This window comes from Lepus europaeus, chromosome 5 (genome assembly GCF_033115175.1).
Source record: "Lepus europaeus isolate LE1 chromosome 5, mLepTim1.pri, whole genome shotgun sequence".
Classification (NCBI taxonomy): Eukaryota; Metazoa; Chordata; class Mammalia; order Lagomorpha; family Leporidae; genus Lepus; species Lepus europaeus.
Genome location: NC_084831.1, coordinates 153,088,650 through 153,106,418, shown reverse-complemented (window position 1 = coordinate 153,106,418; position 17,769 = coordinate 153,088,650). Strand labels below are relative to the sequence as shown.

At 39.3% G+C, this 17,769-nt stretch overlaps 1 protein-coding gene across 2 annotated transcripts in view; it reads left to right on the top strand.

Annotated features, from left to right (window-relative positions):
• The window catches only part of RASAL2 (RAS protein activator like 2), a 401,898-nt gene that overhangs the window by 327,874 nt on the left and 56,255 nt on the right, over nucleotides 1–17,769 (top strand). For both annotated transcript variants that reach the window (XM_062192966.1, XM_062192967.1), the window contains exon 5: nucleotides 2,905–3,014. In XM_062192966.1, the coding sequence (XP_062048950.1) occupies nucleotides 2,905–3,014 (110 nt within the window). The remainder of the gene's footprint in view (nucleotides 1–2,904; nucleotides 3,015–17,769) is intronic.

Genomic DNA, 17,769 nt, shown 5'->3' with positions numbered 1-17,769 from the left:
ATAAGGGAAATGGAGTGTGAGGTGTATGGAAACTCTGGCTTGTCTTGGTAACTTTGCTTAAATCTATTTCAAAATGAAAAACTATTTTTCAAAAAAAAAAGAAAAGTGCTTATATATTATATTCAGTCAGGTCCCTGAGCTAGATCTCAGCTTAGGCCAGTGGTTTTTTTAACCAACCCCAACAATCCTACTAGAATGCTATAATCTATGCTTATGACCCATAGAAAATAATAGAGAAAGTCTTTATGCTGGAGGGCTAATGACAGTGATTGTCTCTGATGGTGCTGAGAGGATGAGCGGCCATTGGAGGGTGAACCAACAGCAAAGGAAGACCTTTCTCTCTGTCTCTCTCTCTCACTGTCCACTCTGCCTGTCAAAAATAAAAAAATAAAATAAAATAATTAAGTAAAATAGCCTTTTTCTCTCCCCTCCAGTTTCTATACACCTGTAATAAGCTACAGTAAACAATCTAGGGAAAGCCTGTGTGATATTTTCTGTGAGTTTTTACAATTACTCTTTGGGTGGCAAGAACAAGATGTAATGTATGTATTTTTCTTCAGTGACCTCAATAGTTCCATTCAAATGTTTGTTTATATTTTTCTCTAATGAAAGGAGTAACACATGAGTTTGAAAAACACTTGAGTTGGTAAAGCATTATAGCAGTCTATACTGGTGTTCACCAGCTATTTCTGGTTCTCTTCCTAGGTATGTGGTAGGATTGTACAACCCTTCCCTTTTGAAGTTAGGCCAGTGCTGTGACTTTTTGTGTCTAATGAAATGAGAACAGAAGTAACGTGAAACTTTAAAAACTAGTACCTGATTTGCTGCATTACCTTTATCGTACTGCAGTAACTATGGAAGCACAGAAATGGAGTCTCCATTCTTGTGTGACGAAGTGAAGACTGCATAGAGTAGGACCTCACCCTCTCAGCTAACTTGCTCATGGACGTGGAGCATGTGTTATGCCACGAGGATTGTGAGAGGTCTGGTCTCAGCATAGCCTACTTTATGGAGGAGTGTAGTCTTCACATCAAAACAGTGGGTTCTGATGGTAACTAAAGTATAAAGGATTTGATGGGTTGGCCCTGTATTTGGGGAGGGAATATTTATTGTACATACTTGTCTGTGATAATATTCATCTCAAGATGATCACACAGGGTCATTTTCACATGTCAACATCTTTTTCTTTGAAGTTCAGCTTTTCCTCAAGGCGTTTTAAAATGCTTCTGTAAGTATCCTTCCACCTGCCAATATTAGTATTTTAAGATTCTTAAAAGTAGTGGCCCTCATTACAGTATTTATCCTTTTGTCAACAGATTTTGTTGAGGATGCATTTATTTCAAATGCTGCATCTAAGAAGACATTCAGGGAACTCCAGGTAGACTGCAGGAAGTAGCTGGAAGCAAGCAGGGATCTAAGACTGTGAAGCACTTTGTTCTTTAAAGTCCAACTGCTTTAATGATTTAAAAAATGATCTCTTTTATAATAATTTGGCTATATTTAAAGCTTAACTCTTAAATACTATATCCGTTGGTGAGCTGGATTAAACGTTAACACTTTTAAGCTTACCACCACGTTACCTTATGCTACTTAGTTATCTTTATTTTTACAGCCCTTATAATAAAACTTCTCTTCTTAGTAGCAGAATATTTCAGTTCCTCCAGTATACGAGTACCCGTTCTTATTTTTTACTAAGATCTATTTTCAATTAAATTTATACATATATGAGTAACTCTATACTAAGTAAAGAATTCCACAAAGTGTATGAAAAAAAATTGCTCCTCAACAGTCGACAAGGGCTATTCAAAGTCATTGAATCTCGAAGTATTAATTTCACTTCTGTAGATTACCTTTTAGGTGCTCTATTAGTTATCATAGATCAGGGAGAACATATGGTACTTGCCGTTTTGGGACTGGCTCATTTCACTTAGTATGATGTTTTCCAGTTTCATCCATTTTGTTGCAAATGAGAGAATTTTGTTTGTTTTACCACTGTGTGTTTTCAATGGTATAAATATCCCATAATTTCTTTATCCAGTCTTCAGTTGACAGACATTGGGTTGATTCCATGTCTTAGCTATTGTGAATTAAGCTGCAATAAACACAGGGGTACAGATAACTCTTTCACATGATGATCTCATTCCCCTTGGGTAAATTTCCAGGAGTGGGATGGCTGGGTCATATGGTAGGTCTGTATTCAGATTTTTGAGGTATCTCCATACTGTCTTCCACAGTGGCTTTACCAGTTTACATTCCCACCAACAGTGTATTAGGGTACCATTTTCCCTACATTCACACCAGCATTTGTTGTTTGTTTATTTCTATATGAAAGCCATTCTAACAGGGTGAGGTGAAACTTCATTGTTTTGATTTGCATTTCCCTGATGGCTAGTGATCCTGAGCATTTTTTCACGTGACTGTTGGCCATTTGGATTTCCTCTTTTGGAAAACGCCTGTTCAATTCCTTTACCCATTTCTTAACTGGGTTGTTTTTTTGTTCTTGTTGAATTTCTTAATCTCTTTATATATTCTGGTTATTAATCCTTTATCAGTTGCATAATTTACAGATAACTTCTCCTATTCTGTTGGTTGCCTCTTTACTTTGCTGATTATTTCTTTTGCAGTACAGAAGCTTCTCAACTTGATGTAATCCCATTTGTCAATTTTGTATGCCATCAATTTTAATTATCACAGTTATTGCAAAAAAAATTGTCATCACATTACCATCTTTTTTCAAGCAATTATTATTTATAAAACAACAAACTAAAGGCTAGGTTTTCTTTGTGCTGTTTATTGGAAAAATCTAAGCTAATGCAAAAGTCTAAAATCTTTTGCAAAGAGTGCAGAAGAGTAAGATTCCATTTTTGGTTCTCTGTCCCATCACTGTCTACCTTTTCATTCCAGGGTTTCTTCAGCAAGCGTCTGAAAGGCTCCATCAAGAGAACCAAAAGCCAATCAAAGCTTGACAGAAACACAAGTTTCCGGCTTCCATCCCTTCGTAACACAGATGACAGGTAGGAAGCTGATTGTGCTTAAAACAGAAAGCAGCTTCATAGTGGAATTTGATGAGGTGTTTTGGTCTTCCCTAACCTTGCACCAAAAACAATTAGATCCAATACAAAAGTTACTTTTTTGTGTTGTTCATATTAAGGTATAAATTGTTGGCTCAAATGCCCAACCAGTTTAAAAATCTTATAGCATGGAAGAGTTTGTGGATGCATGAGAAGTAATTTAAGAATCAGTTCTGCTGTTTCTATGGCATCAAGCTCTAGTAGTCAGAGGTGTATCCTTTTTAATTTGTAGGATGAAGATGACAATAGCCAACGTTTTTTGAGCACTGTACTGGATGCTTTATATACATTATCTTGTTTAATGACCCTATGTAATAAGTACTATTATTGTCCCTATTTTATAGATGAAGAATCTGAGGTACAGAGAAGTTGAGTAATATTGCCTGTGGACATATAACCAGTAAATAGCTAAAACCGCATTTGAACTTGGGCGCTTTGGCTGCAGAGACTGTTCTTCGCTGTTTTCTTGTTCTGTGTGTACAGCATATAGGAGTAGTGTTGTCAGTCTACAGTTACATCTAAAAGACATACAATGAAGAGGAAGCATGGATTTCAGTGATTAGCACTACTAGCTTGGGTACACCTCAGACATACAGCTCACTGAGGATAACCTCCTTCTAAAGCTGTTAAGTGTATCCTAAGACATATTTTTAGTATTTCATGTCTCCATAATCTTCAAAATTTTGGAAATAGTGCTTTTTGTATAAGCACATCATCACAAATGTTGATATTTATTAATTGCTTACTATGTATGTGCAAAGTACTTTAAATGTAATCTCTGATTTACAGCAACCCCAGGTATTATTATTACCTCACTTTATATGTGAGAGACTGAGGTGTAAAGACATTGAGACATTTGCCTAGGTAACACGGATAGTAAATAGTAAAGCTTGGATTTTAACTCGAGTCTGCCTCTCCATATTTGATATCCTTATTTTATACATTGAGGTGTTTTTTATTGTTATTTCTTTTGTCTTACTTTCACGAAGTGAAATGCATTATTTTCATTTATCTGCCTAACAAACGGAAATAAAAATCATTGATTTGCCATGCGGAGAACTACTGTCCTTGTTCTAGAGACGGAGGAACTTGTGCTCCATCCTGACTTGATGAGGGAGTACCATTGTATTAGCGCTTTTTGTCTCTGAACCATGCTGAAGATGCTCTTTGAGGTTACAAGTCCATTCCAGTTTGATGTGTAATTGTATTGTTAATTATCTGTTTCATGTCTGTTTATTTTAAAGTAATTGTTAAAAAATTGATTTTCTTCTCATATATTATCCTTAGTTTATTATTATTCTACAATTTTCAACATTCCAGGAATTAAAAATATTTTGAGTTGTAGATAAATCTCAATAATATAGAATGTCAGATTTTCTTTAGAATATAAACTTTTTAAGAACAAAGATGTTGGGGCTGGCATTGTGGCACAGCAGGTTAAACCTGCCACCTGTGATGCTGGCATCCTATATGAGTGCAAGTTCTTTTTTTTTTTTGACAGGCAGAGTGGACAGTGAGAGAGAGAGACAGAGAGAAAGGTCTTCCTTTTTGCCGTTGGTTCACCCTCCAATGGCCACCACGGTAGGCGCGCTGCGGCCAGCGCACCGCGCTGATCCGATGGCAGGAGCCAGGTGCTTCTCCTGGTCTCCCATGCAGGTGCAGGGCCCAAGCACTTGGGCCATCCTCCACTGCCTTCCCGGGCCACAGCAGAGAGCTGGCTTGGAAGAGGGGCAACCGGGACAGAATCCGGCGCTCCGACCGGGACTAGAACCCGGTGTGCTGGCGCCGCAAGGCGGAGGATTAGCCTGTTGAGCCACGGCGCCGGCCTGAGTGCAAGTTCTTATCCCAGCTTTCCCTCTTCCAATCCAACTCCCTGCTAAAGCTTCTAGGAAAACAGCAAAAGATGGCCTACGTCTTTGGTCCCCTGCCACCACTTTGGAGAATCAGGTGGTATTTCTGGCTCCTGGCTTCAGTCTGGCCCCGCCCTGGACATTGTGTTCATTTGGGGAGTGAATGAGTGGATAGAAGATAAATGAGTGTTTATATGTGCGTGTGTATCCATGTCCCTCTGTTTGTAACTCTGCCTTTCGAATAACTGACTCTTAAAAAAAAAAGGATGTTGTATACAATTAAACATTCCATAGCCAGTTTCTTAAGCTCTGCAGGATCATGTGGAAAAATTGGAAGACAAGGAGAAGGGTTTTTTTATACATATATTTTATTTTTTAACTCTGTATTAAATATTACCTTCTGTGGAAAAAGCTTTCTCCACAGAAGGTAATATTTAATACAGAGTTGCTTGCTCCAATTCCATGTTGTTTTAGATAGCCCATGGGAATTCTTTGATTGAATTACTAAGAGATTATATTCTCCTAGAGTCTCTTATATTGCTCTTACAGAGTTGCTGCGTTGTTAGCCTTTCCAGTGACCTAAATTTATAATATATGACTTCCATGCTGTTATGCTTCAGTCAGTAGCAGTATCTGTGCATCCTAAACATGGCACAATAAAAAGGTACTACTATATCTCAAATATTAGATAATCCTTTTTGTAAAAAATATCCATTTGCATTACAAAGGTTTCCTGTACAGAGAATTTTCTAAAACTGTATTCTTCTTGCATCAGGATGTACTAACTAGGATTTAAATGTGTTACGTTTAAAAATTGGCATTTCTTATCTTTAGTCATCTGAAGACACAGAAAAATAGAACTGTGGTACAAGGTATTAATCAACTGGGTTATTTGAATTAGTGCCCTTATGGTGTGACCAGATTTTCCAAGGACCTCTGGATTTCTTGGGTCATATGCACCAATTGAAGAAGTCATGCCTTTTCTTCCAAAATGGAATATAGTGTTTAAATCAAATAGCAAACCATTTCTATTTTTATATCCAGTTTACAGAAATGGTAATCAAATGCAGTAAGCAGCCTTTTTTTCCCAATGTATAAATTGTACAGAATGTGCATAAGTGTTCATTGTTGGAGAGAAAGTTTTAGTATCTAAGTAGCGAGAATGAAATTACAGTTCCTTTTCATCTTGCCCATCCCCCCACATAAATAACCTCATTAACTCTTAGTGTATTTTCCAACCTCATTTAAAATCCAGGGGCAGATACTTGGCAGAGCTGTCATAGCACCACTTGGGATGCCTGTCTGCCATATCAGTGTGTCTGGGTTCGAGTCCCAGCTCTTCTCCCTGTTCCAGCTATTGCACACCATAGGCGGGAGCAGCCGATGGCTCAATCATTTGGATCCCTGCCACCCATGTGGGAGGTCCAGTTTGACTTCCCAGCTCCTGGCTTCAGCCCGGCCCAGTCCCAGCTGATGAATATCTCTCCTCTCTCCCCCTTTCAAATAAAAAAGTAAAATAAAATGTAAATGTCCATAATACTCATACATCTATCCATATGTATATTTTATATGTTTTATAAAAGCTGGATCATATTGTACATATTACTTTATCACTTGTTTTTTACCGTAAATATTCTGTACACTTTGTTCATGAGAACATGTAAACCCACATCACTCTGACTCACAGCTGCACCCTGCATATGCTGCAATGTCGTTAATGTAATGTACGCACTTCTCCATTGAAGGGTGTTTAAACTGTTCCCTTTCTGGCATAAAATAAGGAAGTGGTGTACATCTTTGAACTTGCACCTTTTTGTACCTGTGTGACTGGGTTAGATTTTTCAAGTGGAACATTTGATAAAGAGAAAGTACTTATCAAATTGTCCTTCAAAAAAGCTGTATTCATTTTCATTCCCACCACCAGATTAAAATTACTTTTATCCTTCAAACAACTTTTTAATTTAATGAATGTGAGGAATGAATAATAGTAAGTCCAGCTGCAGTATTTATTATGTGCCAGATGCTCTTCCAAGCACCTTACACGTCTGCCTTATTTAATGATCACTACCGCTCCGTGGGGTAGTTACTCTAATAACCCCCATTTTGAAGAGGAGAACACTTAGATAGGGAAACTAATAAAGTACCTGAATTCATACACCTTGGACAATGGCAGAACCAAGGTTAATACCCAGGCAAGTTCTAGACCTGAATTCATACACCTTGGACAATGGCAGAACCAGGGTTAATACCCAGGCAAGTTCTAGAGTCTATGTTCTTAACCTTTACTGTATATTTTTCTCATATAAATGGGGGAGGGGTATTATTTTGTCTTAACTTGTATTTTCCTAATGTTTACTTTCCTGAACATCCTTTCTCACATGTTCTTCTGTGACTTGCCTGTTCATTTCCTTAGCACATTTTCTGTTGAATTATTTATCCTTTTTCTCATAATTCAGAGTGGTATTTTTTATTATTGGTTGGCATGTTGCTAAACTTATTTCCTAATCTGTTTCTTGTATTTTAAAATCATGTCTTTGAATTATACTGATGTTTTAGATTTTCCTTTGGTCCAATCTATCAGTCTTTTTCTTTGTGACCAGGCTTACTTAGTCAAGTTTGATCAAAACTAAACTATCCCTGTACTAAAGAGTCCAGGGAAATGTTTCTCACTAATTTTTTTTTTTTTTTTTTTGACCGGCAGAGTGGATAGTGAGAGAGAGAGACAGAGAGAAGGGTCTTCCTTTTTGCCGTTGGTTCACCCTCCAATGGCCGCTGCGGCCGGCGCATCTCGCTGATCCGAAGCCAGGAGCCAGGTGCTTCTCCTGGTCTCCCATGGGGGTGCAGGGCCCAAGCACTTGGGCCATCCTCCACTGCCTTCCCGGGCCATAGCAGAGAGCTGGCCTGGAAGAGGGGCAACCGGGACAGAATCCGGCACCCCAACCGGGACTAGAACCCGGTGTGCCGGCGCCACAAGGCAGAGGATTAGCCTGTTCAGCCATGGCGCCGGCTCTCACTAAATTTTTAATGCTACTATGCAGATCACCTTATCTCTCCCTGAGTCAAAAGGAAAAAATATTCTATCCAGACATTCCCAGAGAATGAAATAGTGAGCATGATAACTGCATACTTTATCTGCCTCACACCATTTTTAAAAGATAAAACTGTTCTCGTCAGGTCTGAATTAATGCTTTAAGGTGGCAGGAAAGCATTCTTAAATGAATTAATTTTACTAAGGAAAGTTTACTTCATAGAGTAAGCTATGCAAAGCGCCATACAGCATTTTAACACGCAGACTTGATTGATCACAAAGACCTCAATGGCTCCAGGTTTGTCTTGCCAATAATCCACAAGTCATAAACTCTTATGAGATCATGGTAGAATTTGATACCAATTGTGCTTTGTGGCTCACTTTAAAAATGGTCTTTAAACTCAAATTTTCCTTTGTGAGGCATAGTTATAAGAAGTAAAATTTTGCTAGATAATATCAAATTTCTTGATATCAAATTTATGACAGTTGCATACAAGCTAGCATGGCTTGTGCTGCAAGCAGATGTAGAGACCCAGAGTCTCAGCTCCCACCCTCAGGGAGTCCATGAGAGATAAACGCCCCCAGAGGAAATGGCATTGGGAAAGAACTTAGAGGGCCGTGGTCTGTGAGTCAAACCTTAAAGAACAGATACAATTTGGACATAGAAACAGACACAGGAAGAAAGCTTATTTTACAGTGTAAATAATGAACTATAGAAGTGTTGCAAATTACAGAGTTTGAAGAGAAATACTGATTAGTTCACAATGTGTAAAGGGCAAAGTAGGAAATAAGATTAGAAAGATGAAGATTTCATTCTTAAATTTTATTTTGAAGTTTATTTATTTGATAGGCAGAGACAGATAAACAGAAAGTTCCCATCTGCTCGTTCACTTTCCAAATGTCCATAATAGCTGGGGCTGGGCGAGGTCAAACCAGGAGCTGAGAATTCAGCCCAGGTCTTCCATGTGAGTGGCAGGCACCCACCTACTTGAGCACCTACCTGCTGTCTTGCAGGGGGCACGTTAGCTAGAAGCTGGAATCAGAAGGAGAGCTGGGGTTGAACCAGGCACTGTGATACAGGATGTTGGCATACTAACTGGCAGTGACTAGGCCAAATGCTTGCCCCAAGTTTCTGGTTTTTAAGTTATAAGAAAACCATTATGTTTTTATTTTTCTTACAGATTATTAACATAAGAAAGAGAAATATAAACTCTAACTTTGATGAAACTAGGAAAAATCTGAATAATAGATTACTTAAAATTAGAGGACGTTCAGATGTAGTTGCAATTCTGAAAATAAGTCTCTATCACTTAGGATTCAGGTCAGATGCTAATTAACAGAGACCCAAAATAGTAATAGTTTTATTTTCTTTTTATTTATGTATTCATTCATTTGAAGCCAAAGCCGGACCAGGAGTATTCAGAAGAATAAATCCTGAGAGGCACTCACTCCCAGGTGAATGCATGGCTGAGAGTTTCCAGTGAACACACAGCAGAGAGAGAGCACCTTCCTTTATAGACTAGTGGTCTATATAATACAAAGTGGTGGGAAGGGGCTTGGGGGCCTGAGCTAAAACTGTGATGCTACGCTAGAGGGAGGGCTTGGGTTAGTTTTTTTTTTTTTTTTTTTTTTTCTCCCAGAAAGCTTTTATTTAAGGAATACAAACTCCATACATTTCATAATTACAACTTTAGGAACATGGTATTCCTAAATTCCTAAATCACATCATACCTGCACTCCCACCCCCTTCCTCCTCCCTCTCCTATTCCCATTCTTATTCTTTACTAAGATCTATTTTCAATTAACTTTATATACATATGATTAACTCTGTGTTGAGTTCAACAAATAGTATGAAAAAAAATTGTTCTTCAACCTTTGAGACAAGCACTGTACAAAGTCATTGCTTCTCAAAGTGTCAATTTCACTTCTGTAGATTGCCTTTTAGGAGCTCTATTAGTTATATCACAGGCCAGGGAGAACATATGTTATTTGTCCTTTTGGGACTGGCTTATTTCACTAAGTATGATGTTTCCCATTTTCATCCATTATGTTGCAAATGACAGGATTTTATTTTTTTGACACTGCATAGTATTCCATGGTGTGCATGTCCCATAATTTCTTTATCCAGTCTTCAGTTGACAAGCATTTGGGTTGATTCCTTGTCTTAGCTATTATGAATTGAGCTGCAATAAACATGGGGTACAGATAACTCTTTCACATGCTGCTTTCATTTCCCTTGAGTAAATAACCCAGGAGTGGGATACCTGGGTCATATAGTAGGTCTGTATTCAGATTTCTGAGGTATCTCTATACTGTCTTCCACAGTGGTTTTACCAGTTTACATTCTCACGAACAGTGCATTAGGGTTCCTTTTTCACCATTTGTTGTTTGTGGATTTCTGCATGGAAGCCATCCTAGTGGGAATGAGGTGAAACTTGTCATTTTGATTTGCATTTCCAGGACAGCTAGTGATCCTGAGCATTTTTTTTCATGTGTCTGTGGATTCGTTCTGAGAGAAGCACAGTGGGGGCAAGAGGCGCAGAGTCATGACACAGACATTGGGAGTTGGGTAAAAGCAGGCTAGAGGAAAGCAGCTTGTAGACTCGTTTATTTCAGATGGTACAGCAGCTTATATAGCCAAGGCAGCCAATCTGGTCAAGGCGTGATTTGTGCTGCAACCAATCACTGCCTGTTGCCAGGCAGGCTCCATTGCCTGGTGGGTTCCACTGCCATTTCCTGAGTAACTGATGCCCACTTGCCAGCACCATCTTGGCACAGCCTTCTCATTTTACCACATCGGGCCATTTGGATTTCCTCTTTTGAAAAATGCATGTTTATGTCCTTTGCCCTTTTCTTAACTGGGTTGTTTGTTTTGCTCTTGTTGAGTTTCTTAATCTCTTTCTATATTCTGGTTACTAATTATTTATCAGTTGCATAGATTACAGATAATTTTTCACATTCTGTCAGTTGCCTCTACATTTTACTGAGTGTTTTTTTTTTCTTTTTCAGTACAGAAGCTTCTCAATTTGATGTAATCCTGTTTGTCAATTTTGGCTTTGATTGCCTGTGCCTCTGGGGTCTTTTCCAATAATTCTTTGCCTATGCCAATGTCTTATAGGGTTTCCCCAATGTTCTCTAGTAATTTGATAGTATTGGGTCCATTTTGAATGTATTTTTGTGTAAAGTATAAGGTATGGGTCTTGTTTCATACTTCTGCATGTGGAGATCCACTATTCCCAGCACCATTTGTTGAAGAGACTGCCCTTACTCCGGGGATTGATTTTAGTTCCTTTGTCAATAAGTTGGTTATAGATACATGGATTGATTTGTGGCATTTCTGTTCTGTTCCATTGGTCTTTGCATCTGTTTTTGGACCAGTACCAGGCTGTTCTGATTATAACTGCCCTGTATTATGTCTTGATATCTGGTATTGTGATGCCTCCAGCTTTGTTTTTATTGTATAAGATTGCTTTAGCTATTGGGGGCTTCTTGTATTGCCATATGAATTTTGGCAGCATTTTTTCTATATCTGAGAAGAATGTCCTTGGTATTTTGATTGGTATCACATTGAATCTGTAAATTGCTTTTGGTAGTATGGACATTTTGGGGATACTGATTCTTCCAATCCATGAACATGGAAGATTTTTTATTTTTTTGTATCTTCTATTTCTTTCTTTACTGTTTTGAAATCCTCATTGTAGAATGCTTTGACATCCTTGACTAAATGTATTACAAGGTTGTTGATTTTTTTTTTTTTTTGTAGCTATTGTGAATGGGATTGATCTTAGGAAATCTTTCTCAGCCATGGCAAAGTACACAAAGGCTGTTGATTTTTGTGTGTTGATTTTATATCCTGCCACTTTACCAAATTCTTCTATGAGTTCCAGTAGTCTCTTAGTGGAGTCTTTTGGATCTCCTATATATATATAATCATGTTATCTGGAAATAGGAATAGTTTGACTTCCTCCTTCCCAATTTGTATTCCTTTATTTTTTCTTTTTCTTGTCTAATGGCTCTGGCTAAAACTTCCAGGACTATATTGAATAGCAGTGGTGAGACTGGGTATCCTTGTCTAGTTCTGGATCTCAGTGGGAATGCTTACAACTTTTCCCTACTCAATAGGACATTGGCTGTTGGTTTTTCATAAATTGCCTTGTGTTGAGGAATGTACCATCTGTACCTAGTTTGCTTCGAGTTTTCATCATGAAAGAGTGTTGTATTTTATCAAATGCTTTCTCTGCATCTATTGAGATAATCATGTGATTTTTCTTCTTCAGTTTGTTAATGTGATGTGTCACATTTATTGATTTGCAAATGTTGAACCATCCCTGCATACCAGGGATAAATCCCACTTGGTCTGGATAAATGATCTTTCTGATGTGTTGTTGAATCCAATTAGGTAGTATTGTGTTTAGGATTTTTGCATCTATGTTTGTCAGGGAAATTGGTCTGTAGTTACCTTTCTCTGTTGTATCTTTTTCAGGTTTAGGAATTAAGGTGATGCTGGCTTCATAGAAAGAGTTTGGGAGGATTCCCTCCTTTTCAGTTGTTTTGAATAGCTCGAGAAGAATTGGAGTTAGTTCTTCTTATGATGTCTGATAGAATTCAGCATTAAAGCCTTCTGGTCCTGGACTTTTCTTTGTTGAGAGAGTCTTTGTAACTGATTCATTTTCTGTCTTAGTAATGGGTCTGTTTAGGTTTTCTATATCTCCATGGCTCAATTTAGGTAGGTTGTATGTATCTAGGAATCTATCCATATTGTCTAGGTTTCCCAGTTTATTGGCATACAGCTTTTTGTAGTTATTTCTGATGATTCTTTTTTATTTCTGTCTATTGTCACATTTCCATTTTCATCTCTAATTTTATCAATTTGTGTCTTCTCCCTCCTTTTTTGGTTATTTGGGCTAATGGTGTGTCAGTTTTGTTTATTTCTTCATAAAACCAGCTCTTCATTTTGCTCATCTTTGTATTACTTTTTTGTTTCAATTTTGTTTATTTCTTCTCTAATTTTAATTATTTCTTTTCTCCTACTAATTTTGACTTTAGTTTGCTCTTGTTTTTCTAGGTCCTTGAGATGCACTGATAACTCATTTATTTGGTGCCTTTCCAATTTCTTGATGTAGGCACCAATTGCTATAAACTTTCCTCTTAACACTGTTTTTGCTGTATCCCGTAAGTTTTGATATGTTGTATTGTCGTCTTCATTTGTTTCCAGAAATTTTTTTTAAAGATTTATTTATTTCTTTGAAAGGCAGAGTTACACAGAGATAGGAGAGGGAGAGAGAGAGAGAGAAAGAGAGAGGTATCTTCCATCCACTGGTTCACTCCCCAAATGGCCGCAACGGCCAGAGCTACACCGATCTAAAGCCAGGAGCCAGGAGCTTCTTCCAGGTCTCCCACACAGGTGCAGGGGCCCATGGACTTGGGTCATCTTCCACTACTTTCCCAGGCCATAGCAGGGAGCTGGATTGGAAATGAAGCAGCCAGGTCTCGAACCGGCACCCATGTGGAATGCCAGCACTGTGGGTGGCAGCTTTACCCACTAAACCACAGCGCCAGCCCCCAGAAATTTTTTGATTTCTTCAATGACCCATTTTTCATTCAGAAGCATGTTGTTCAGATTCCATGTGTTTGCATGTGTTCTAGAGATTCCTGAGTTGATTTTCAGCTTCATTCCATTGTGGTCAGAGAAGATGTTTTTTGAATTTGCTGAGATTTGCAATATGGCCTAGCATGTGATCAGTCCTAGAGAAAGTTCCATGTTCTGGTGAGAAGAATGTGTATTCTGTAGCTGTAGGATGGAAAGTTCTGTAGATATCTGTTAGGTTCATTTGGTCTATAGTGTCAATCAACTCTGCTGTTTCCTTGCTGATTTTCTATCTGGTTGATCTATCCATTGCTGAAAGTGGGTATTGAAGTCCCTTATGGGACCGGCGCTGTGGCGTAGCAGGTAAAGCCACTGCCTGCAGTGCCAGCATCCCATATGGGCACCAGTTCAAGTCTCGGCTGCTCCACTTCTGATCCAGCTCTCTGCTGTGGCTGGAAGATCAGTAGAAGTTGGCCCAAATCCTTGGACCCCTGCACCTGTGTGGGGGACCCGGAGGAAGTTCCTGGCTTTGGATCCGTGCAGCTTCAGCCATTGTGGCCAGTTGGGGAGTGAACCAGCAGATGGTAGACCTTTCTCTCTCTCTCTCTCTCTCTCTCTCTCTCTCTCTCTCTCTCTCTGCCTTTCAAATAAATTTAAAAATCTTAAAAAAAAAAAAAAAGAAGAAATCCCCTAGGAGAGTAATGATTTTAAACAAGACAGAATTACTTTTGCGTCACATAAAAGAAGTCTGAGGGTGGACAGTTCAGACGAGCTCTGCTGTTCTTAGGATTTTCAAGGATCTCTCTAAGAAGGTAGCTACTAGAACTCTAACCTTGACATCCATGATTCAGACACTGGAAAAGAGGGGTCTATAAGACAGCCCTGACTTCCAGCCCCCATAGAAACATTATTCAGAACACCCAAAGTGGTAGAGATTGAAATGTCCATCAGCTGATGAATGGGTATGCAAATATGATGTATTCATGCCATGGAATGTTAGCCAATCACATAAAGGAATAGATACATGCTACAATGTGTTTGAGTATTTTCAACCTTGAAAACACTATTCTAAGTGAAAGAAGCCTGTCACCAATAACTATATATTTTACATGTGTGATTCCTTTTATATGAAACTGAAATGTCCAGAATAGACAAGTCATTGCCAGAGGCTGGGAATGTGGGGCAGGGGGAAGTAATGGATGAAGAATGACTTCTGATGGGCGTGAGATTTCCTTTTGAACTGATAAAAATAGTTTAAGCTTAGATTATGGTACTGATTGCACAAGTCTGACTATATTGAAATTTGTATACTTAAATGGGTTGACTTTGGGGCCGGCGCCGTGGCTCATTTGGTTAATCCTCCGCCTTTGGCATCCCATATGGACGCCGGTTGTAGTCCCAGTTGCTCCTCTTCCAGTCCAGCTCTCTGCTGTGGCCCAGGAGGGCAGTGGAGGATGGCCCAAGTGCCTGGGCCCTGCACACACATGGGAGACCAGAAAGAAGCATCTGGCTCCTAGCTTCGGATTGGCACAGTGCCGGCAATAGCAGCCATTTCTCTCTCTCTCTCTCCCACTGTCTATAACTCTACCTGTCAAATAAAAAAAAAAATGGGTTGACTTTTTGGTATGTGAATTCTGTCTCAATAAAGATGTTCAAAGAACAAACAGTTGTCCAGGAAGCACTCCACAAAGAAGCTCGTTAGCCCATGAGCCCACTTTCAGCACACAGAACTTCCCCTGAGCCTCTCAGTGCTTCACTTACACGGATAGCCAAGCACCTGTGGGTATTGGAAAAAGCCTCCAACTTGACAGAGACCAAAACAAATACATGGTGGGAGGGAAGAATCCAGGAAAAAGAGACAGCACATGGAGCCAGAAACAACTTCACAAGTACAGTGAATATTTTCAAAAGATAAAGTTAGATATTGATGAAACAATAACAGTATGCTATAAAAGGAAAATCAATGTGGAACAGAGAGATCTTGGAAATTAAAATGATAAAAGTCAAATTTCATTCTCCTAGAAAGTAGAACAGAAAATGGGAGAATTAACCCAGAGAATTCTAGAAAAATATAAAAAAAGAGAAAATTATTAAATAATAGAAGAAAATTTCCTAAAACAGAATGTTCAGATTGAAAGGCCTTCAAAATCCCAACACAGTGAATTAAAAAAAGATGTACTGGGGCCATAGTGGGCACAGTGTGGCATAGTGGATTAAGACTCCACCTGCGGTGCTGGCATGCCATATAGGTGTCCGATTGAGCCCAGCTGCTCCTCTTCCCATCCAGCTCTCTGCTGTGGCCTGGAAAAGCAGTGGAGGATGGCCCAAGCACTTGGACCCCTACATCTGTGCAGGAGATCCAGAGGAAGCTCCTGGCTTCAGATAGGCCCGGCTCTGACCGTTTTGACCATTTAGGAAGTGGACCAGTGGATGTAAGAGCTTTCTCTTTGTGTCTGTCTCTCTCTGTCTTTCTCTCTCTCTCCTCTCTCTCTCTCTCTCTAGCTCTTCAGTGTTTGTAACACTGAAGCTTAAAAAAAAATACAACAACTCGTAGAGATGGGCATTTAGCCTAGGAGTTAAGCTGTAGGTTAGAACACCCACATCCCACACTGGAGTACCTGGGTTCAGTACCCAACTCTGGCTCCTAACTACAACTTCCTGCTAGTGTGGACCCTGGGAGTCAGGGGTGATGGCTCAGGTGGTTGGGTCCCTGCCATCCCACATGCAACATTTGAATTGAGTGCCTAGCTCAGTTTCAGCCCGGCTCAGTTCTGGTCATTGTGGGCATTTGAGGAGTGAACAAGTGGATACCAATCTCACTCTCTCTCTCTCTCTCTCTCTCTCCCCCCTTTTGTCCCCACCTCTCTCCCTTTCCACTTTCCTCCCTCTCAAGAAAACAAAACAAACAAAAACCCTTCAAAGCTTCTAGAAAGAAAAACTAGGTTGCATACATGGGAGTATGTGTATATGCATGTGTGTGTTGGTGTGGGGGGAAGGAATAGCATTGGAATTCTCATTAAAATATTGAAATCCAGATGTCAGTTGAGTAATGCCTTTAAAACTCTGAGTGCAAACTAGTCTCAACCCAGTATTCCATACCCAGGGCTGTTCTTGACTTTCAGACTGAAATGTTTGGATTTTAACCTCTAATAAGCAATGGGACGCCTTTATACATTTTTGAATAAGAACATGACCTATTCTGAATCGAATACAATTACAGAATTTCAGATGACTTTGTTTACAAAGACTAAGTTTGGAAGCTAGCAGAAAGCTATTGTAAGGCATAATGAAGCTTCTAAGGAGGATAGTGGCAGTGAGAATGGAGAGACAGAGACAAGATAGGAGGAACATTTTGGAGGCCAAATCAATAGAAGTCACAAAGTCATCATTGTTCCAAAGTCATCTAATCAGATAAAAGCAAGTAAAGTGATTGCCTAGAACCAATAGTGGCAGCATTTCCACATTAAAGTCATGTGGGAGGGTGTGGGGCATGGGAAGACACCGTGACAGTTCTGTCTATGACTCAGACAGACTTAAAACCTGAAAACAGTAGTCAGGCCTTCCAAGATTTCAAATGCCTGTCAGTTTGCTAACCTTGCTTTGGCAATGCTACTTAAATGTATCAAAGATTGAAAGCAAAGGGACTTGTAGGAAGTAGCATTTTCTCAAGCCCTCCAAATGTCCCTTGACAGTTATATCTTCAAGCCTGAGGCTTACTAGCAAGAATGGTTTTGAAGTCATCTGTTTGCTCTGTGTTAGAAGATACCTAAAAGTATGTGTGGTGTTCACTGGTAGAAGGAATTCTGGAACAATCTAACTAATCTCTTGAGTTTAGATTCTCTTATTAATTCTCTTATTAGGATTAATATTTTAACTTTTTATTTTGAAATTATATATTCACAAGAAGTTGCAAAAATAGTATATTGAGTCCTCTAGACACTTCTTCCAGCCAATAATGACAACTTATAACTAACATAATGTTAGAACTAGGTGATTGGGACAGGCATTTGACCTGACTGTTAAGATGCCAGTTATTCCCATGTCAATGTGTCTGGGTTGGAGTCCTCATCTGCTTCTGATTTCACCTTCCTGCTGATGTGCACTGGGAGGCAGCAGGTGATGGCTCAAGTGCTTGGGTCCCCGCCGGCCATGTGGGAGACCTGTGTGGAGTTCCTGACCTTGGCAGGCATTTGAGGAGGGAACCAATGAGTGGGAGCTGTTTCTGTCTATGTT